The sequence below is a fragment of the Elephas maximus genome, chromosome 5 (genome assembly GCF_024166365.1).
Source record: "Elephas maximus indicus isolate mEleMax1 chromosome 5, mEleMax1 primary haplotype, whole genome shotgun sequence".
NCBI lineage: Eukaryota > Metazoa > Chordata > Mammalia > Proboscidea > Elephantidae > Elephas > Elephas maximus.
Window position 1 is genome coordinate 118,398,326 of NC_064823.1, and position 24,237 is coordinate 118,422,562.

General features: G+C 36.9%; 1 protein-coding gene across 2 annotated transcripts in view; it reads right to left on the reverse strand.

Moving 5' to 3' along the window:
• SLC30A9 (solute carrier family 30 member 9) overlaps window positions 1-24,237 on the reverse strand; it is a 97,091-nt gene that overhangs the window by 39,896 nt on the left and 32,958 nt on the right. For both annotated transcript variants that reach the window (XM_049886331.1, XM_049886330.1), the window contains 2 exons: window positions 9,958-10,016; window positions 2,751-2,818 (listed from right to left, as the gene is read on the reverse strand). In XM_049886331.1, the coding sequence (XP_049742288.1) occupies window positions 2,751-2,818; window positions 9,958-10,016 (127 nt within the window). The remainder of the gene's footprint in view (window positions 1-2,750; window positions 2,819-9,957; window positions 10,017-24,237) is intronic.

A 24,237-nucleotide genomic window follows, 5' to 3' on the forward strand; every position in this document is an offset into this window, starting at 1 on the left:
CTAGATTCTGTTCAGAGTAAATTAAAAAGAACTCTTAACCTTAAAGAATTTATTCCTGTATAGGTAACAAGAAAACAAACTTGGAAAATACGGATTATACAATCATTAAGTACTCAAATGAAGCAGCATTCCATGTCTAAGCAAATGACTTAATTGCACTTTGAGAACTCATGAGAAAAGAGGGTATTATGTGTTTGGGCAAGATGAAAGAAGAAAATTCTGTGTCTTAGGCAGGGAGAGAGGATCTGCACTTTGTCTAGTAGGCCAGTGTCAAGGGCAAGACTTTGGTGAGGATCTTCATTTCAGTAGGCAGATTCAAGAGGCAAGGGCAAAGCGAGACCAAGCCATCTCAGGGTCATGTAGAAGACCAGAGGTCCTACAATAAACACAGTTATTCTGAGGAGGCTGGCTGCTCAGATTCCAGCAGTAATGACTACTGCAATTTGTCTCAGGCACTGCGCTAGCTACTTGCTGTAATATGCTACTTGCTTAATTTTCATAGAAGTCAATTACATAATATTAACATTGTCATCTTACAAATGGGAAAATTTTATATATCCCTTTCCAGCTACCCCCTGCTCTTCTCCTCCACTTCAGATAATTTCTTGAAAGAATCGTATCTATTCTTGCTGTCTCAGCTTTCCTCACCTTGCACTAAGTCCTCAAGCCACTAAAACAATGGCTTCTGCTTCTACCCTTCATTAGATTATTCTTATCAAGATCATCAACAATTCCTTGCTATTAAACTCACGAAAATGTTTTAGTATTTTCCTTAACCTCTTAGAGCATTTGCCACTGTTTTCTTAAAACACTGTCTTCCCTTAGTTACTTTCCACCTTACTCCTTACTCTTCCTCGGTCTCCTCTGCAGGCTCCTCTTGTTCTACCCATTTTCTTAAATGTTAGCATTCTTCAAGCTTTTGTCCTGAAGGCCTTTTTTTCCCCCCACACTAAACACATATTTCCTGGTGATCTTAACTACTCCTAAGGCTTTAATTACTATCTATATACTAATTAACCCTCAACTCTTGATCTCTGGCCCAGATCACCCTCCTGACCTTCAGCCCAATATATACTAACAATATTTATTAAGTGCATATTGTTTACCAGGTACTATGCCAAGCAGTTTATATACACTACATACATATACGCATTCATCCCGTGAGGAAAGCTATATTTTTATCCCCATTTTACTGAAAAGAACTAATCCTGCTGGTCAATTCCACTCAGGTAATCTTAAACTCTAATATGAACTGTATTTCCTCTGCTCCCACTTTGCCCTTCCTTCCAGTGTCCTTCTCTCAGTGAGTGTTACAATATCTATCACTCTGCCCAAGCCAGAAACTTGAGTATCTCCTTAGCACTTCTTTAATCTGCCTACATCTCTCGGTCTCTACCACCACTATCCTTAGTGTAAATGCCTTCCTCTAGTCTTGTGTCCCCTCAGTCCACTCTCCATGGTGAGTCACCTAGTTTCTAAACATACTGTATCATGCCACATCCTCACACTTCTGCTTTAAAACCTTTTCATTGTAGCCAAGCTATTCCAATCATTCATGCCTTTGCTCAGGCTACTCCCACAATCATGTATGCCGTTCCAGTGGATCCCCCCCTGGCCCCCACCACTGGACCAACACATTCTAAGTCCTTAAAGAATCACCTCAAGAGTTATACGTTTTATGAAGCTTGTCCTTACTACCTCAGAATTGATCAATTCTTAAACACACTTCAATCTTAAGCCTACATTGCTTCATTTCATGTACTTGTCTCCCCTACTGGACCATTTAAAAATATATATATATATTTTTTTTTATTTAGATCCTTGGATATATGAATTGTGCATTACACCCTTATATTTCAAGATCTTATCCCAGTATGTGACATATATAATACATGTTTTAGAAACAAAAGAATTAATGAATTAAGAAATTAATGTTTCGGTACATCCTAAAATAAAAATTAATTCATTAAATAAAACAATATGAAGACAGAAGAATAAAGAAAAGGGGCAAAAAACATCAAATAGGTTCTTCCTGACTGTGGAATGGGAGCAGGTTTTGCTGTGCATATTTTCAACAAAAATACTATATATATACACACACACACACACACACGCACACGCACACACACAAAACCAAAACCCACTGCCGTTGAGTCAATTCCGGCTCATAACGATTCTATAGGGCAGAGAAGAACTGCCCCATAGAGTTTCCAAGGAGCAACTGGGGGATTCAAACTGCCAACCTTTTGGTTAGAAGCCAAGCTCTTAACCACTACACCACCAGGGTTCCTATATACATGCATGTGCACACACAAGCGTGCATGTATGTGTATATATATAAATATTCTTCCTAGGAAACTGGGAAAAAAATAACAAGTGTACAGATATTCTTCAGTAACTATAACCCAGTTTGGTTTATGGCCTAAAAGCAACCTTGGTCAATCCAACTTTTGAAAAGACTTCTATCAAAGGCAATGAAAATAAGAGAGGATTTTCATGTAGCAATTGTTCTTAGACCTTAACCACATTAAAAATATCCGTGGCACAAGCTTGGGTATGTATGTGTACTTATACTCTACCCCGACAGCTTTACTGGCAATAAATACTTACTCATCGTCCTCCTAAAACAATATAAACCTCTAGCTTCTTATCTAGCTACCAAGAAATAAATTTATACATTCAAGGATATACACATTAAAAATAACATTTATTTTTTAAAATAATATATTTCTTATTTTTTCAGGACTTACATGCAAATGGCAAACATCACCACTTTTCCTGGTCCCTTGAAAAACACCGATGTTATTCTGGAGCGTGGCTGTAAAGAAGAAAAAAACCCAAGAAATTTGCCAAAGAAGCACTATAATTCATGACTCTGAAAAATCTGACACAGCAGAAAATTCCTCCTCTATCAAAATCTATGAATAACTATGTTTACTTATTTAATTCTTTTTCTCCAGAATTTTCTCTTCGAAAGGTGGTAAGGTGGAAACTGAAAGTACATCTGGGTCCTTTTTTCAGAACCTGAAGTGACTGTTTCCTTGCAATTCATGTCCTGTCTACTTCCAGAAATGATCTCAGTCAGCTACATAAAAACCACTGATAAAGTGATAAAAATGAATTGAACTAAAACCCATATACTCTAAAATTCCTTCAGCAATTTTTTATCCTTTAAAAAATGACCAGCAAGTGCCACCAAGTCTGCTGCTCAAATTTAACTCCTGACTGCTCTCTCAAGGCCAAAGACTTCAACTGGTAATGATGTATTTATTCCAAAGCAGATCAAAAGAAAAGCGAACAAAAAAAAGTATGCGAACACATTCAGCAAAAATACTTTTTATGAATTTAATTTTATATTCTCCCTTTTGCTGTTCCTTGAATATATACTTTCTGTGTCTCTTCTCCTGTTTCTTCCTCCTCCTGGAATGCTATTACCTTCCACTAACATCTAAGTCTTTCCTGTCCTCTTCTATGTCTGGCCAAGTGTCGCCTTTCTACATAAAACACTCTGATCCCCCACACAGAAGTAACTGCTACAAATGCATTATTGTACTTTACATTTCTATCAAAAGCAATTCACATATTCTTCCTTGTATAACTTGTTCAATAAATATTTATTGCGTAACTACTGTATGCCTGCACACTTCTGGGTCCTGGGGATGAGAGAGCAAACAAGGTAAGAGTTCCTGGCTACACAGATCTCACCATCTAGTATAGAAAGACAGACAATAAATACATAAACTATATAATATCAACCTTCGACGAGACAGACTGACACAGTTGCTGCAACAATGGGCTCCAACATAACAATGATTGTTGAGGATGGTGCAGGACCAGGTAGTGTTTTGTTCTGTTGTAAACAGGGTCACTACGAGTCAGAACTAACTTGAGGGCACCTAACAACAATATCAGATGGCGATGAATATAACAAAGAAAATAAAACAGAACCCTGAGAGTATTGTGGTAGGGCGATATAGTGGAGAGGGTCATTTTAATGATTGTAATCACAGAAGAGGCTCAATAATGAGAAGAAGGCAACCATGAGAAGATGTGGAAGAAGAAATGTTTCAGGCAAAATGAAAAGTTCAAAGATTTTGGGACAGAAATAAGCTTGGTGTGTACATAGGACAAAAATAATGGCAGTGGATAGAGCATAGAGAGCAAGGAAAATGGTAGGAGTTGAGGCCAGAGAGATAGGTAGGGGCCATATCCCACAGGATTTTATAAACTATAGTAAATGAGTTTCCTTTTTTTTTTTTTTATATTAATTCACTGTCATTAGAACATGCATTTTTAGAGTATTAGAACTAGGAAATATTATAATATTACAAAAAGATTGTTTTTCTTGATATTCTTAGTATTCTTTTTTCTTGTTCTTCCCTCCTCACTCGCAACTCCTCATTCTTACCCTCCCCCCCAAAATATACCTGTTGCCATCAAGTAGATTCCAACTCAGAGAGACCCTGTATCTTTTATCTCAATGGACTTGTCTATTCTAGATATTTCATGTAAGTTGGATCAGACAATATTTGGCCTTCTATAACTCACTTATTTAACTCAGTATAATGTTTTCAAGGTTCATATATGTGGCAGCATGTATCAGAATTTCATTTCTCTTTATAGCTGAATAATAGTCTTTTTTTTTTTTTTTTTATCCATTCTTCTGCTGCTGGGCACTTAGGTTGCTTTCACCTTTTGGCTATTCTGAATAATACTTCAGTGAATATTGGTCTACAGTGTCCAAGTTGCTGCTTTCAATTCTTTGGGGTACATACCTAGGAGTGGACTGCTGGGCTGCATGGTAAAATTCTATGTTCAAGTTTTTTAGGAACCACCAAATATTGTTTTCCACAGCAGGTGCACTACTTTACATTGCCACCAGCAGTGTATGAGTGTTCCAATTTCTCTACATCCTTGCCAATGAATTTTATTCTAATGGCAAAGTGAAGTCGCTGGAGGATTTCACGCAGGGAATTGACATCATCTGATTTATGTTTTAAGAAGATACAGATTATAACATAAAGAATAGATTATGGAATCAAAAGCAAAAGGTGGAAAGATCAATTAAGAAGGCACTCCAGGTAGGAGATGATGGTGGTTTGGACTAAGGATTCAATAATGACATGGTGAGAAGCAATCATAGTAGGAATCTATTTCGGAGAAAATACCAATGGAATTTGCTAACAATGTAGATTGAAAAAAAATAAAAGAGCCTAAATGAATGTCTACCGTTTAGAAGTTGGGTAAAGGAGCAGGAATCTTTACAAAGAACACAGAGGAGGAGGGATTAATGAGGTCAGAGGAAAACCAGAAGAAAGTGTCACCTTGGGCTCTTAGGAAACAAGGTGTTTCAAGGAAGAGGAATACATGCTCCCAAGGGGAGGCACCTGAAAACTTTTTCCTTACTTCTGTGATTTACATGAAAAGGGATTCCCCCCATATATTGTTGGTCTCTTGCACACAGTTCCTCCCTCCTTCCACTGGACTCCTGGGGGCTGACTAAGTTACCTGACAGGTAAATTGGTAAATATGGGAGAAAATGCCCAGCATGCTTAGCTTCCCCCTTTATTTTGGGATTTGTTACACAATCAGCTCTATTCTTCCATACCTTATGTTTTTACACAGCTCTGCAACTGGGCAAGGCAGATGGAGTTGGCTATAATTTGCTAGTTAAGTCCAAAGAAGGAGAGGCTTTCTGATCTGATGCAAAGGCTCAGACCTTGAAAAACAGGTGAGGAAAAGATACGGGGTGAAATTTGAGACTTTTCGTGGGGTCATGCCATGTAGGATTTTGTTCTTGGTAAGTTACCACAGCTTATGGCAGTTTTGTTCCCTGGCAGGCAGACCACAATGGCCTTGAATAAGCAGGAATGGGACTCGGCAAAGGTGCAGGTCTTACAGGGTGGGCTGCTGTAGTTTAACCTTGAATTCTACTGATGCGACTTGACCTAGTATTACCAGCAAAACTGAGATGGGATCCCATTTCAGTATTATTAACTTGTTGCCATTGAGTCAATTCTAACTCAAAGCAACCCCATACGACAAAGTGGAACTGCCCCATAGGGTTTCCAGGGCTGTTATGGAAGCAGACTGCCACATCTCCTACAGAGCAGCTAGTGGGTTCAAACTGCCCAACTTTCAGTTAGCAGCCGAGCACTTAACTACAGCGACCCTGGGGCAAAAGGCTGTTTTTACTCCCTTATAGTCTTTTTCAGCCAGATCTACAGGCCAGGGTTTTAACAGCATCTCAGTTCCATGCAGACAATAGAGCAATAGAATGATTTAGCTTTAAAGTGTTAGGACCAGGCCTTGACTAACACCGTGAAATCTGTTGCTCCAAATTCTGTCCTGAACTGTCTTCAGGGCTGGGAGAAGGAACTAGCCAGGGACAGTCCTGGTGTTCATGCTGCTCATCTAAATTCAACAACTCCAACATCTCTAAACCATGTGGTTTCAACTCAAGATTTGTGAGCTATAACCTCTGACCGTGGCTTTAGATTTCTGAGTTCTACTGTTTATTGATAAACAAAGAACAGGGTGTTGTACGTATCTTATTATGAAGAGAATGTGTCATATCTTTTGGTTAAAGAAAGAAAAAAACTCAGTGAAACTATTACAGGAACAACAGAAAATGAATACAAGCTAATGAAAACATGCTGCTTAAGTTGGAAGATGAGAGAGATTTCTCTAGAAGAAAGGTTTGAGAAATTATGGGATGGACAAGATAGATAGGGAAGGAAAAATGAGATCTTTAAGACCAGGACAGAATGTCATAGCAAAGAAAAAAAGATGCACACAGATCAAATTGCTCTCAAAACAGAGTATAGGAAATGTGTTGGTAATAAATAGATCAAAAACGGTGACAAGGCTCAAGGAAATCTAACAGTGGTAGAAGCGAGATTCGGAAAAGAGATCCACAGGAACCAGATTCCACAACACTCTTGGAAAGCATCCTATTAAAAAAAAAAAAGTCACTCATAAATTCCATAAAACCAATTGGACAGCTGCCTCTTAAAAATCAGGATAGCAAAACGATAATTACTGAGGCTGGATGATGGGTATATTAATAACTCATTTTTTCTATTTCTGCACATGGTGAAAATTTTTCATGATAAACACTTTTTTTTATACTGAGACAAGTGTAGAAAATTTGGGTAGATTTCAGAGAGGGTTAGAAGGAAAATCAGCATAAAACACTCAAAGCAACATCAGGTACATTTCATAGTGATCCTGTTATTGCAAGTGGAGATAAAGGCACTTCTAGCTGTCTGAATTCCACAAAATTCATGGAATTAGGATTCTAAGGGAAGGCATAAGAAAGGAGAAATGTATTACAGGAGAGCCAGACAGTGAGTCAGGACAATGAGAAACTAGACCAACAGAGGGTTAGATATTGCTCTGACTAGAGAATATTTTGGCAGACCCAGAACACAGTGACTTCATATATCTCACTACTGAAATTCCCATACGACAAAGAAGAGTAATACAGCAAAAGAAGAGTCTGGCTCAGAAAGCAAAAAATAAGTAAAAATAAAGAAGGTATTTAATTCCAACAAAGAGGACTAACTTTGTATGTGTTAGAGAAGGAAAGCAACCATATTCAGTGGGAGGGCAAATATTCCTAAAATTAATAGAAAAATAGTAGAGGGAAATAAATTACTAAAGGTGTATCCTACTACTACTACTACTACTACAAAAAAAGGGGATAATAGAAAAAAATTCCATTCAGTGACTGAAACGCTGAAAATCTGAGGAGTATTAGTTTTAAAAAGGCCTCTAGTGACACAGATTTCAGAAGTCGGCAGTGACAGTTTAGGAATCTGTTAAGAGTAATTCTCCATGTGAAAGAGATTTGAGGAACAGGAGAAAATCTTCCCAGGAGGCAGGTCTCACTCACCTACATGATTCTATGGCAAGAGGCAGTGGCACCGACCACTGTGGCACAGGAATACAAATGATGGCTAAAAAGACATGCGCATGCTCTATCACTAAAGACTCCACACCTTCAGGGCACCCCTGGAGTGACAGAAACACAGGGCTCAAGGAGAAAAGGAAATTAAAAGGCTCTGAATGGATGTGAAAGAAAAGCACATCAAATAAGATGGGACTACAGTTTTCACCGTTGCTGATTTCTAACTTTTACAAGAAGGGAGCAATGTCTTAAATGCCACTCAGAGAGGAGACAGTTTGCACAGGTAGCCATTTCCCCAGATACAGTATTAATTTCTTCATGGGAGATTCCTCCCAGGTAAATTTAAATTCAAAGTTCAACTCTCAACATAGACTGCTTCGCATCTTGTAGGTACTGATGATTTTAGTAGGAGCCATTTGAGAGGAGTGGTGGCATTGAAAGCACAATTGCAGTGGGTTCAAAAGAGAATAAGGTGGGACAGTGAAGGCAATGGGTAGAGACAATGTTTTTAAACAGTGATGCTAAAAAGGCAGAAATGTGGCAGCAGTTGGAGGGACTAGGGAGTAGAGGGTTTTTAAGACAGGTTATACTAAGGCACGTCTGTATGCTGATGGTAGTAATTCAACGATGAGGGAGAACTATATTATACATGAGAAAGAGGGCACGACTAAAACAAAAGACTGGTACACAAGAGAGGGGATGGGAATGAGGAAAAATTAAGGGTTGGCTATATATATCTGAACAGGGCTAGACTTAAATTCTAGTAGAGATGAAAGAGATTTTTGACACAGATATAAGGCAGTCCCCAGATTATGAACAAGTTCCGTTCCTAAATCTGTCTTTAAGTAGAATTTGTACATAGATTGAAACAGGTAAGACTCGTAGCTACCATCAGTTAGTCAAATGTTTGTTTTGTATATATTGTGCCTTTCTGTGCATAAAAACATTTAAAAAAAACACTTCCAGATACATTAAAACATCTTTAATATAACAGCACAATAATAACAGTAATGTTTTGATGTGTGTCACAAAGTAGCACCCATTTGTTATTATGAACCACTGTACATACTTTGAATTTTTAATATAATAGGCTGGTTTGTAACTACAGGTTATATGTAAGTCGGACATTCGTAACCCAGGGCCTGCCTAGATAAGTTTGTGAATTTGATGATGAAGAGATACGGCACTTTTATCGGATTACATCTATTTTTTTCAATGAACTAAGAAGCAGGGTCATCAGCTGAAGAACAAAGCATGAGGCTATGGAAAGTGTGGGAAGAGAGGAAAAGGTATGCAAAAGTTATCTCACGGAGTGGAAGAGTGCATGTATGAAGAAGTTTAACAAGACTCAGGTAATATTAAGTGTCTATTCATTCTGTAAAAGCCATATAATAAAGACAGATCAATTAGAATAATTGTGAAATCTTCTTTGAGGGCTGAATTCCTGGGTACAGGCAGAGAGGTGGCAGTCTGAAGGTTTAACTAGGGTTAGGAGTAGGAAAGAGGACAAATAAAATTAAGGATGTATGTTGTTGTCATTGTTAGGTGCTACTGAGTTAATTCTGACTCACAGCAACCCTATATAAAACAGAACGAAACACTGCCCAGTCCTTCGCCATCCTCATAATCGTTGTTAAGCTTGAACCCATTGTTGCAGCCACTGTGTCAATCCATCTTGTTGAGAGTCTTCCTCTTTTCACTGACCCTATATTTTACCAAGCATGGTGTCCTTCTCCAGGGACTGATCCCTCCTGATAACATATCCAAAGTATGTGTGTATGAGAGAGCTAAATCTTGCTAAAAATAAGAAAATCTCCTACATCTTTATCTATATACTTACAGTTTATAACAGTTATAAGAACTCATATTCTAATTTTTTTAATTTCAAGAAAATTAGGTAAAAGCAACTAGATCATAATTCAGTAAATTACAATGTCCTCAAGAACATCTTGGATTAGGACCACAAATATGCTGGAATTTCACAATGAACTGACACTGGGATTTTGTTGTGTAACACACACACATTATTACAAAGATATCCTTACCTTGGTATTTCCCAGGAAGTCTCTGTATTCTCTTATTATTTTTTCATTTCTAAATAGTCCTACAAAAAAAGAATTACAAAACAAGTTTACCTCATACACATTCTTATCAGTCACATTTTAGATTGACATAATCATTCTCTTTAAGATTATGTTAAATATGCTGTACTAGCTACCAGCAAAAACAGCAAGTTGTTGTAAGAATTCTAGATTTGCAATAACGTAAAGGGAGTCTGAGAAAATTCTCCTGCCTAAGACATATGAATTATTTAAGTCCAAGAAAGAACCAATCCTTCATACTTTAGCCCAAAATTTAAAAATATAAGAAAAAATTTTCTATTATTGTGCTTTATCAAATTTTTGTACTTTTAGTATTTCTTTGTGTACAAAGCTATTCACAGTATCATTAATTTGATAGCAAAAAACTAAAAACAAACTATGAAGTAAGGATTAAATAAACCATGGTATATGTAAAAATATGGAATATTACAAAAGGAATGAAAAAATGTCTATTTACTACTATGAAATGCTCTCTAGGACCTACAGTCAAGAGAAAAAGGCAAGGTGCAGGAAAGCAGGTATAGTATGTTTTATCAATGAAAGGAGAATTAATGAACGTGTATGTTTATTCCTAGTTTTTTAAAAATTAAGGGGGAAAAAAACTAATTTAAAAAGTTACCTATGGGAGAGGAAGGGAATAGGATGAAGAAGACAGGGATAGGAGGTGGACTTCCCTGAAGTATCTTGTTCTGGATATATATGTTTTACACAATTGTGAAATAAAAATAAATCAAAATTATTTCTAAAAATGAAAACAAACCTAACATTCTACCTATTTGATGGCTTATCTATACAAAAAGGAGTTTCAAGTGACTCCAAAACACAGAAATTTGACCATACATCCATAAGTAGATACATACTAATGACAAAAAGAATGAAGAAATCTTAAATTATATTGATGGCAATAATATTCATATGTTATTTTGAAATTACACTGTATTCTGTGTGTATGTCTCTATATACCATAGAATAAAACAAATACATAATTATGATAATGAATTAGGAAATAAGATTTTCAGTGTAAGACAAAACAGATACAACAAAGATGTCCACTTAGAAGTTTCCCCACCTCATCATAAAAAAAACAAAACCAAACCCATTGCCATCGAGTTGATTCCGACTCATAGTGACCCTATAGCACAGAGCAGAACTACTCCATAGAGTTTCCAAGGAGTGTCTGATGGATTCAACTGCTGACCTTTTGGTTAGCTGCTGTAGCTCTTAACCACTACTCCACCAGAGTTTCCCCCCTCATCATATGAGGGAGATAGATACTGCTACCTTTAAGCCTTGGTCCTGAGAAGAACCAAGTAATAGAGTTAAGAATCCAGAATCCTCTCAATATTTATACCCGAGGGTTTCCAAATTTACACTATCCTATCAGGAGCCCTGATGGCTTACTGGTTGAGAGTTCAGCTGCTAACCAAAAGGTCTGCAGTTTGAAACCCCCAAGCAACTCCCTGGAAACCCTATGAGGCGGTTCTACTCTGTCCTATATAGTCACTATGAGTGGGATCCACTCGACAGCAACGGGTTTGGTTTTTTATAAATCAAGTTACTAGTTATTCCTTCAAAAGCACAAAAACATATAAAGTGAGGTAATTCCTAATCAGACTATTGAGCAGGGGCTGAAAAACTTTTCTGTAAAGAACCAGACAGTAAATGCTTTGGTTGTGCAGGCCAAGAGACAACATAGAGAATATTATCTAAGTAAATAAATAAGAAGACTGGAAACAAATTTCCACAAATTTTTTACTGACAAAATAAAAAATAAAATTACAATTTCTTGGTAATATAGGTCCACTAAGGAAAAAGATGGCATTCTTTTTTTTTTTTTGAGGGGGTGGAGGGGATAATATTACACGTCGTCGTGGATTCAAAGTTAGGGTTTTCCATCATCAAAATCAATTGCAAACACTCAAATGTTAATAATGATCTAGAATGATATATTACATATTTCATATTTGAAATTTTCTTTTCATATAGATAGGTACTGCCACATACTGGTATCAATCCATGAGCATCTGAGTTTAGTTGAGCATACTCCTTGCTTGGAAGGCATGGATGTTGTTGCTGTTGGTAGGTGCCACCTAGTCAGTTTTGACTCATAGCGATCCTATGTACAATGGATGAAATGCTGCCTGGTCCTCTGCCATCCTCATGATCCTTGTGATGCTTGAGTCAATTTTTACAACCACTGTGTTAACCCATCTAGTTGAGGGTCCCCCCCCTTTTTTTTTTTGGTAACCTTCTACTATACCAAGCATGATGTCTTTCTCCAGGGACTGGTCTCTCGGGACATGTCCAAAATATGTGAGACGTAGTCTTACAATCCTTGCTTCTAAGGAGCGTTCTGGCTGTACTTCTTCCAAGACAGATTTGTTTGTTCTTTTGGCAGTCCATGGTATATTCAATATTCTTCGCCAACACCATAATTCAAAGGCATCGATTTGTCTTTGGTCTTCCTTAGTCATTGTCCAGCTTTCAAAAGCATATGAGGCAGCTGAAAACACCAGGGCTTGGGTGAGGTGTACCTTAGTTTCTAGAAGTGACATCTTGGCTTTTTAACACTTTAAAGAGGTCTTTTGCAGCAGATTTGCCCGGTACAACATGTCGTTTGATTTCCTGACTGCTGCTTCTATGGGTGTTGATTGTGGATCCAAGTAAAATGAAATCCTTGACAACGTCAATATTTTTTCCATGTATCATGTTGCTTATTGGTCCAGTCGTGAGGATTTTTGTTTCTTTTATGTTAAGGTATAATCCACAGTGAAGGCTGTGGTCTTTGATCTTCATCAGTAAGTACTTCAGGACCTCCTGGCTTTCTGAATGCAATGCTGCATCATCTGCATACTGCAGATTAATGAGTCTTCCTCCAATCCTGATGCCCTATTCTTCTTCATATAGTCCAGCTTCTCAAATTATTTGCTCCGCATACAGACCGAATAGGTATGGCGAAAGGATACAACTCTGACACACACCTTCCTTGACTTTAAACCATGCAGTATCCCCTTGTTCTGTTTGAACGGCTGCCTCTTGGTCTATGTACAGGTTCCTCATAAGCACAATTAAGTGTTCTGGAATTCCCATTCTTCACAATGCTATCCGTAATTTGTTATGATCCGCACAGTCAATAAGACACAGATAAACATCTTTCTTGTATTCTCTGCTTTCAGCCAAGATCCATCTGAGATCAGCAATGATATCCCTTGTTCCACATCCTCTTCTGAATCTGGCTTGAATTTCTGGCAGTTCCCTGTCAATGTAGTCCTACAACCGCTTTTGAATGATCTTCCCCAAAATTTTACTTGCTTGTGAAATTAATGATACTGTTTGATAATTTCTTCATCCCGTTGGATCACATTTTTTTTGGAACTGGTACAAATACATATCTCTTCCAGTCGGTTGGCTCGTAACTATCTTCCAAATTTCTTGCCATAGATGAGTAAGCACCTCCAGCGCTGCATTCGTTTGTTGAAACATCTCAGTTGGTATTCCGTCAATTCCTGGAGCCTTGTTTTTCGCCATTCCCTTCAGCGCAGCTTGGACCTCTTCTTTCCGTACCATCGATTCTTGATCATATGCTACCTTCTGAAATGGTTGAATTTCGACCAATTCTTTTTGGTACAGTGACTTTATGTATTCTTTCCATCTTCTTTTGATGCTTCCTGCGTAGTTCAATACTTTACCTACAGAATCCTTCAGTATTGCAACTTGAGGCTTGAATGTTTTTCTTCAGTTCTTTCAACTTGAGAAATGCCAAGCGTGTTCTTCCCTTTTGGTTTTCTAACTCCAGATCTTTGCACATTCCACTATAATACTTTTGTTTTCTCGAGCTGTCCTATGAAATTTTCTGTTTACTTCTTTCACTTCATCATTTCTTCATTTCGTTTTAGTTATTCCACATTCAAGGGCAAGTTTCAGAGTCTCTTCTGACATCCATTTAGGTCTTTTCTTTCTTTCCTGTCTTTTTAATGACCTCGTTTTCTTCATGTATGATGTCCTTGACGTTATCCCACAACTTATCTGATCTTCGGTCATTAGAGTTCAATGTGTTAAATCTATTCTTGAGATGGCCTCTAAATGCAGGTGGGATATACTCAAGGTCATATTTTGGCTCTCATGGACTTGTTCTAATTTTCTTCAACTTCAACTTGAACTTGCAACAGAGCAACTGATGGTCTATTCCACAGTCACCCCTTGGCCTTGTTCTGACTGATGATATTGAGCTTTTCCATCTTCTCTTTCCACAGATGTAGTCCATTTGATTCCTGTGTATGCCACCTGGCTAGGTCCATCTGTATAGTCGCTATTTATGTTGTTAAAAGGTATCTGCAACAAGTAAGTTGTTGGTCTTGCAAAATTCTATCATGCGATCTTTGGCATCATTTCTATCACCAAGGCCATATTTTCCAACTACTGGTCCTTCTTTGTTTCCAACTTTTGCATTTCAATTACCAGTAATTATCAATGCACCCCGATTGCATGTTTGATCAATTTCAGACTACAGAAGTTGGTAAAAATCTTCATTTCTTCATCTCTGGCATTAGTGGTTGGTGCATAAGTTTGAATAATAGTCGCATCAACTGGTCTTCCTTGTAGGTATATGGATATTATCCCATCCCTCAGCTGAGCTTCTAGACTCAGACTAGGAAGAAGGACCTGGCAGTATACTTCTGAAAAAATTAGCTAGTGAAAACCTTATGAATAGCAGCAGAAGGCATGTACAGAATTCTATTAAATTCTTCTCTTGATATTTGCCTTTTACAATTTCATTACATTGTAGACTAATCCCTTCTAATTGATGGTTAGGTGAAAGCTCCTCTATTATACAATTAATAGACTGTGAAACATGTAAATTTCCTCTGTAATTGCATCCAAGTCCAAAAAACCTGTTAGAACTGTAGTTTCACAGTGGAATATATATCTGACTGCAAACTTGTGTGGGAATAGAGATGTTTCTTCCTGCTTTAATTTTTACCACTATGATAAGTATATAAATGAGACTGACATTACTTGTGATTCAAACATTACTGTTGTTGAAATGACTCTACTGCAAATAGTTTCACATTTAAAGACTGTTTTGCTTTGCAATTTTCCATTTAACTCATTAAGAAACCTTATCAAATCTACAGCAAAAGTCAATTTCTAATCCCATTTGGTGTTCAATAATAATAGTTGATAGATGGATCTTCTCATTTACAAAAATTTCAACTTTGGCCCTAAGCACAAAAAATTATAATAAAACTTAGTCACTGGTAAGCCACTGAACTGCTGCATCTTAAGGCAAGTAAGAATATTCAGCTTCTATTTCTGACAAAAATTCATAGAACTGCGACAGTTAAGTCGCTGAGAATAAAGTTCACTGTTGACACCACTGGTTCAATGTTAAGTATTTTCTGCAAAGAATCTGCTGATGACAGGTATTTTCCACAAAATATCTGCTGATGAATAATATAAGTAATCAATGGATTTCAACATCTTATATTTTCACAACTTCGTAAATTTGTCCAACTAAATCTTTTTCTGCACCACACGTATTTTTACTATCATGAGCTGTAACACATCTCAGCAGATTCTACTCCAGATTTAAAGAATTAATATTTTCTCAACTTCTCTGAAAATACTGTCATATGTGGCCATTCCACATTATTGTTAGGTGCTGTCAAGTCGGTTCCGAATCATAGCGACCCCATGCACAACAGAACGAAACACTGCCCAGTCCTGTGCCATCCTTACAATCGTTATGCTTGAGCTCATCATTGCAGCCACTGTGTCAATCCACCTTGCTGAGGGTCTTCTTTTTTCTGCTGACCCTGTACTTTGCCAAGCATGATGTCCTTCTCCAGGGACTGATTCCTCCTGACAACATGTCCAAAGTATGTAAGATGCAGTCTCGCCACCCTTGTTTCTAAGGAGCATTCTGGTTGTACTTCTTCCAAGACAGATTTGTTTGTTCTTTTGGCAGTCCATTGTATATTCTATATTCTTTGCCAACACCACAACTCAAAGGCGTCAATTCTTCTTCTGTCTTCCTTATTCACTGTCCAGCTTTCACATGCATATAATGGGACTGAAAATATTATGGCTTGGGTCAGGTACACCTCAGTCTTCAAGGTGATATCTTTGGTTATCAACACTTTAAGGGGGTCCTTTGCAGCAGATTTACCCAATGCAATGCGTCTTTTGATTTCTTGACTGCTGCTTCCATGGCTGTTGATTGTGGGTCCAAGTAAAATGAAATCCTTGACAAGTTCAATCTTTTCTCCATTTATCATGATGTTGCTCACTGGTCCAGTTGTGAGGATTTTCGTTTTCTTTATGCTGAGGTGCAATCTATACCGAAGGCTGTGGTCTTTGAGCTTCTTCAGTAAGTGCTTCAAGTCTTTTTCACTTTTAGCAAGCAAGGTTGTGTCCTCTGCATAATGCAGGTTATTAATGAGTCTTCCTCCAACCCTGATGCCCCATTCTTCTTCATATAGTCCAGCTTCTCAGATTATTTGCTCAGCATACAGACTGAATAGGAATGGTGAAAGGATACAGGCTGACACATACTTTTCCTGACTTTAAACCATGCAGTATCTCCTTGTTGTGTCTGAACAACTGCCTCTTGATCTATGTAAAGGTTCCAAATGAGCACAATTAAGTGTTCTGGAATTCCCATTCTTCGCAATGTTATCCATAATTTGTTATGATTCACACAGTCGAATGTCTTTGCATAGTCAATAAAACAAAGGTAAACATCCTTCTGGAATTCTCTGCTTTCGGCCAGGATCCATCTGACATCAACAATGATATCCCTGGTTCCACGTCTGAATACCAGTGGCATAGCTTCCAGCATCACAGCAACACGCAAGCCCCCACAGTACGACAAACTGACAGACATGTAGGGGGACTATTCTATGCAAACTATTTATAGAGGGTAAATCTTAGCACTGGCTCCTTGCATAAATAACAACTAAGCAGTATTGGTAACAGCTGTCATCTCAACAAGAGCCCAGGACAACCACTCAAAATCATTTGCCTAGTTTTCGAATTGACAGTAGACGTTGCTCCCAATATCCCCAACTCTTCGTACAATTTTTCTTGCCTAAAGACTACTAGTCCTGGACACAATTCTTCACTTGCTCTAATCAAACACAATTTAATTAACTCACCATGGGAAAACAGCTTTCCTTGCTTGCCTAACAAATGAGCCACTCAGAAACTGCAACTCTGGCTGCAGATTCAATTTTATTTTTTTGAAGAAGTTCTGCTGTGATGAGATATTCAGTTTTAAATTTTCTATTTTTTCTGACAACTTTTCTGTGAGGTAGAAGTATTATTGTGATTTCTTAGTCTAGTAATATCAACAAATATTGTATTCTTTTAACTCAGCTATAGTGTCACTGGGGCCCTGGTGGTGTAGTGGTCAAGAGCCTGGCTGCTAACCAAAAGGTCAGCAGTTTGAATCTACCAGGCAGTCCTTGGAAACCCTATGGGGCAGTTCTACTGTGTCCTATAGGGTCGCTATGAGTCAGGATAGACTCAACAGCAACGGGCTTGGGTTTTTTGGGGTACAGGGTCATCGCATAGTAAACACAGTACTTTGCCGTCCAATTCAATAACAAAATAATCCATGCTCAACTGTACCTTAAAGTACAAAACTAGACATCTAATTTTCTTATTCTGACACAATGAGTACACACTAATATTAAAAATTAAATAAGACATGGTGGTGCAGAGATACTCATGGCACCAAAATACTGTTGAGTTTTAACTGTTACTACAATATGTAGTACACTGAGCAGCAGTGCGAAGTGATGGCAGCACAACATAGGGTCTCTATTGGAAACAATATGCTGTTGGTAGTAAGAAAGCAGCTATAGACAATACAAATTGTTTTACTTAATGAGCCTGGCTGTGCTCCAATAACATTTATGGACACTGAAATTTAAATGTCATATAATTTCCATGTGTCTCAAAACATTAATCTTCTTTTGATGTTTTTCAACCATTTAAAAACGTAAAAACCACCGATGACTCGTAGGCAGCAAGCCAGGTGTGGTCCATAGTTTGCCAATCCCAGCTACTGAAGATGGATTCCACAGCACCAAGAAAAGTTTAGTAACAGCCAGGGACATAGTTGCTATAAGCAATCCAGGAAGGCCACACCATTAAGATCGGTTAGAAAAAGGTCCAGAACTAAAACAAAAGGACACAGAATCCACAGACACTGATTCTGATGTAGAATGCCAAATGGCCCTTTATGCCCTCTTTACCAAGGGCCTTGAAACAAAAATAGTTAAAATGACGAGAAGAATCAGGATAGGCTGGAAGTTAATTCATTTTGGAAGAACTATAAAAAATTGCAATACTGTCAGGAAACCAAGAGAAGATTAAAGAAAAGGAAAAACTACACCACTGAAGATAGGCAATTAAGATATGAGGGCTTCCAATGGCAATATAAGTCAAAATGTATTAACTCCCCAAACCCTAAGCAAGTTCAGTTCCTTTCTAATACTGATAAATATCAATGTTACTATTATAAGGAATAGGAACACTAGAAAACAAAATGTTCCATCAAATTTAAAAGGGAATCACAGAAACTATACTCCTTTGAGAAACCTAAGGGTGCTCAATTACATCCTTCTGTCATTTACCTGATTAAAAAAAAAGTCAACCTGTCAAAAAAAATGTGTAAATTTTCATAGACATCAACACCTCTATTTCCACTTCGGAAACCCTACTGGTATAGTGGTTTAGAGCTATGACTGCTAACCAAAAGATCGGTGGTTTGAATCTACCAGGCACTCTTTGGAAACTCTATGAGGCAGTTCTACTCTGTCCTATAGGGTCATTATGAGTCAGAATCGACTCCTCGGCAACTGGTTTGGTTTTTACTTTCACTTTAATCCTGTCCCATTACCATATCAATTCACCAGAGTAAAAGAACTATAATTGCTACAGTAGTATCTAATTTCCCAATCAAATATGCTCTATTAGAACAACACCTGATGGTATCCTGTATTACCTATAAAGAAAGCCAATGGAAGACATTAACTAGTGATAACAAGATTCCTGGGGGACCCTAATTCCAATATCTATTTCTTCCATTGAACGTGGCTATTTCGTTGCAGTGGATTTATCTGCAGCACTCTTTAGGCTATCTGTGGATAAAGGCAGTTAACAGCTGTTTGCTTCTTCTGAAAGATGCCAAAATCCCTCCGATACTAGGGTTCACTGATTCTCCTTCATACTTTTCAAAATGCCTAAATGATAACTTAATGGACTTAGATTATGCAATAAGGTCTATACTTGCTCAATATGTAGATAATTTACTATTATATATTTCAGGCCTGTAAGAATCTCAAATATACTCCTTATACCTTCTAACCAGATTAGCTAGAAAGGGATATAACACTTGGTTTTGCCAAGGAATGACTCATTAATCAAGAAATGAATCATCAACAGAAGTTCACCTACTTTCCTTGCCAGAATTAAAACTATACCAGAACATCCTACACCTTCAGCCAAGGGAGGAATATTAAGACCAACAGGCTACTACAGGTGGGGGATATCTAGCTTTTCTAAAGCAGCTCAACCATCACAACTATCTGAACTAAGTAAAGCAGATATCGTGGTATGAAATGAAATATTTACAGATGAAATGATATCTGGAATTGGTTTCAAAATAATCCAGTAAGGGGAAGTTAGTAGGGAGTTGTTAGATGAAATAAAGTTGGCTATGTGTTGACAACTGTATAGCTGGATGATAGGTATTTGAGGGATTATTATACTTTGCTCTCTACTTCTAAATAGGTTTAAAGTTTCCCTACTAAAATGGAGGAAAACAACAACAAAAAAAGGTGAAAACAGAATGCAAGAAAATATTTAGACACATAAAAGTGTTAATATCCACAAAAAGTCATGAAAATCAATTTTAAAAGGACAACCTAACAGAAGAGTGAGCAAAAGATGTAAACATTATTACAGAATAGGAAAACTAATAAACATATTAAAAGATAATCGGCCAACAAATCGGATAATTTAGAAATGGACAAATTCCTAGACACATACAAACTTTGTACATTGACTCAAGACGAAATAGAAGATCTCAACAGACCCAAAACAAGCAAACAGATTGAATAAGTTATCAAAAACCCCTCAACAAAGAAAAGTCCCGGACAAGAAGGCTTCACTGGAGAATTCTACCAGTCCTTCCTAAACTTAAAAAAAAAAAAAAAGGCAGGGCCGGGGACCGCTTCCTAACTCATTACCCTGATCCCAAGGCCAGACAAAGAATAGAAAACTACAAACCAGTATCCCTAAGAATATAGACACAAAAATCTTCAACAAAATACTAGCAAATCAAAACCAAAAGCATAGTAAAAAAAATCACGCACCATGATCAAGTGGGATTTACTGCAGGAATGGAAGGATGGTTCAACATTAGAAAATCAATCAAGGTAACACACCACATTAATAGAACAAAGTACCACATGATCATCTCAACCAATGCAGAAAAGGCATTTGACAAAATCAAATACCCTTTCATGATAAAAATACTCAACAAGCTAGAAATAGAAGGGACTTTCCTCAATATGAAAAAAGGCATTTATGAAAATCAGTTCACATCATATTCAACGGAAAAAGACTGACGGCTTTCTCCTTGAGATCAGGAAAAAGACAAGGATGGCTGCTCTCACCACTGCGATTCAATAATATACTAGAAGTTCCAGCTACAGCAATTTGGCAAGAAAAGAAATAAAAGATATCCAAATTAGGAAGGAGAAAGTAAAACTACCCCTTTTCACTGATGACATGATCCTATATATAGAAAATCCCAAAGAATCCAAAAGAAAGCAAGCAGAGCTAATAAATGAATTTGGCAAAGTGGCAGGATATAAGGTCAACTCACAAAAATCAGCTGAGTTTTTATAAAATAGCAATGAACAATCTGAACAGAAAATTAAGAAAACAATTCCATTTATCACAGCATCTAAAAGAAAAAAATACCTAGGAATAAATTTAACCAAGGGAGGTGAAGCACTTGTACACTGAAAACTATAAAACACTGCTGAAAGAAATTAAAAACACCTAAATAAATGGAACGATATTACATGTTCATGGATTGGAAGACTTAATACTTTTAAGCTGTCAATACTATCAATCTACAGATTCAACCCAATAACCATCAAAATTCCAATGCCTTCTTTGCAGAAATAGAGAAGCCAATACTCAAATTTATATAGAACACAAGAAGCCCTCAATAGCCAAAGCAACCTTGAAAAAGAAAAATGAAATAGGAACAGTCACACTTCCTGATTTCAAAATACACTATAAAGCTACAGTAATTAAAACACTCTGGTGCTGGTATAATGATAGACACACGGACCTAGAGAACAGAACTGAAGAGTTCAGAAACAAACCAATACACCTATGATCAACTGATTTTCGACGAGGATGCTAAGTCTATTCAGTGGAGAAAGCATAATAAATAAATAAATAAATGCTATTGGAACAAATGGAATTCCACAAGCAAAAGAATGAAGCTGGACCCATATCTCACACCATATATGAAAATTAACTCAAAATGAATCAACAACCTAAATGTAAGAACTAAAACCATAAAACTCTTAGAACAAAACACAGGATCTAGATTTGACAATGGATTCTTAAATATCACACCAAAAACATGAGTGACAAAAGACAAGAAAAATAAATTGGACTTCATGAAAATTAAGCACTTCTGTGCATCAAAGGACTTTATCAACAAACCGAAGAGACAATCTACAGAATGAGAGAAAATATTCTGGAAGTATATATCAGATAAGAGCTTATTATCCAAAACATATATACAAAGAAGTCCTACAAGTTAAGAACAAAAAGACAAACAACTCAAGTCAAAAAATGGGCAAAGGACCTGAAAAGGCGTTTCACCAAAGAAGATATACAAATGGCCAACAAGCACATGAAAAGACGCTCAATGTCATTAGTGAAATGCAAATCAAAAACCATGATCAGATACCACGTCATCCCCACTAGAATGCTATCATCAGACAAATAGAAAACAACAGGTGTTGGCAAGGAAGTGAAGAAACTGGAACATTCATCCATTGATGACAAGATTGTAAAATGGTGCAACCGCTATGGAAAACAGCTTGGAGGTTCCTCAAAAAGCTAACCATAGAATTTCCATGACCCAAGAATTCCACCTCTAGGTATATAACCAAAAGAAGATAAAGTAGGAATGCAAACAGATCCTTGTACACCCATGTTCATTACAGCATTATTCACAGCAGCCAAAAGGTGGAAACAACCTAAATGTCTACCAACTGATAAATGGATAAACCAAATGTGGTATATACAACAGAATATTATTCAGTCATAAAGTTCTGATACATGCTACAGCATGGATGAACCTTGAAAAATTTATGGTGAGTGAAATAAGTCAATCACAAAAGGCCAAATATCACATTATCCCACTAATATTAAGTTATCTAGAATAGGCAGATGTATAGAAACCAGAGTATATTAGTGGTAACCAGGAGCACGAGGATGAAGGGGGACTCACTGCTTAGGAGATGCTGAACTTCTGTTAAGGATAATGGAAAAAACTGGAAATGGATAATGGTGATGCTTGCACATCAACTGATATCAAAGATACGTAAGAAATGTTTGTTATATATATTTTTACAATAAAACAAACAAAAATAATCATCCTCAATTATAATCAGAGAAATTCAAAATTAAACCAGGTATCATCTCTTGTTCATTAAATACAAAAAAAAGTTAAAACATTAATATCCATCATTGGCAAGAGTAGGAAGAAACAAACTCTCATACGCTGTAAGTGTAAACTGGTACCATATTGCCTTTGGAGAATAATTTTTTAGAATCTATCAAATTTTAAAATGCCCATGTCATATGACCCTGAAATTTTACTATTAACACTCTTACATGTGTTCACAAAAATAGTCTCACATGTTAAAAAAAAAAATACAAGGTTGTTCACAGAAGTATTCTATGTAGTAGAGAAAACCTGTAGAACAAATCTATTGCTACATCCATACAATGGAATCCCATTAACAGTACTGTTAATACTGTTAAAAATGCAGCTGTTAACAAGGATGAAGTAGAAGCAAATCTCTATACGTAGACATGGCAAGATGGGTATGATTACACTGTTGATTGCAAAAGGTGAAAATACGTAGTGTCATCTCATTTATGTTTAAATCAAAAATGTACATACGTAAATTTGAAAATACATCAAAAACGTTCTGAAAGGACTTATCTCCAAGAAAGAGAATGAGATGGTATTAGAAGAAATAAGACTTTTTATTCTGTACATTTATGTATTCTTTTTTTAATCACAAGCACTTATCACTCTTGTCACTAATATATGCATTTATAAATCACAAAATTATCTAAAATACGTATTTCCCATTATTTTAAAACTAAATTCTGTAAAGGTGGTTTTGTCACTAAACCTATGGATTTGTTAGGTTCTGAGTGTCTTATTTGCACCTAAATTCCAAGCACCAAGTACAGATTCTGATTCACAGCAAGTGTTTGACAATTACCTACTGAATTATTTAATTAAAATGGAAATGTGGACACTCAATTAGACCTTTCTCTAAGAAAGCAGTAACTGTCTATTCTTTCACTTCTAGACAAAGCCTAATCCTTAAATCCAACCATAAGTTTTAGTATTTGTATGTCTCAAAGGAACCACCAAAAAAAAAAAAAAAATCTGTTTAATGTAAAGTAATTGATCCCCAAAATGGAAATTGATATTTACTAGAACCAACTTGAACACTAATGAAATGATGAAGTAAAAGAGCTCAACAGAAGATTTCACAGGGCAGCTCGAGAAGACAAAGTATTATAACGACATGTGCAAAGACCTGGAGACAGAACATCAAAAAAAGAACACACTCAGCATTTCTCAAGCTTAAAGAACTGAAGAAAAAATTCAAGCCTCAAGTTGCAATACTGAAGGACCCTACTGGGAAAATATTAAATGACACAGGAAACATCAAAAGAAGATGGAATGAATACACAGAGCCACTATTACCAAAAAGAAATGGTTGATGTTCAACCATTTCAGGAGGTAGCAGATGAGCAGGAACCCACGGTACTGAAGGAAGAAGTTCAAGCTGCACTGAAGGCATCGGCGAAAACAAGGCTCCTGCAACTGATAGAATATGTATTGAGATGTTTCAACAAACAGATGCAGTG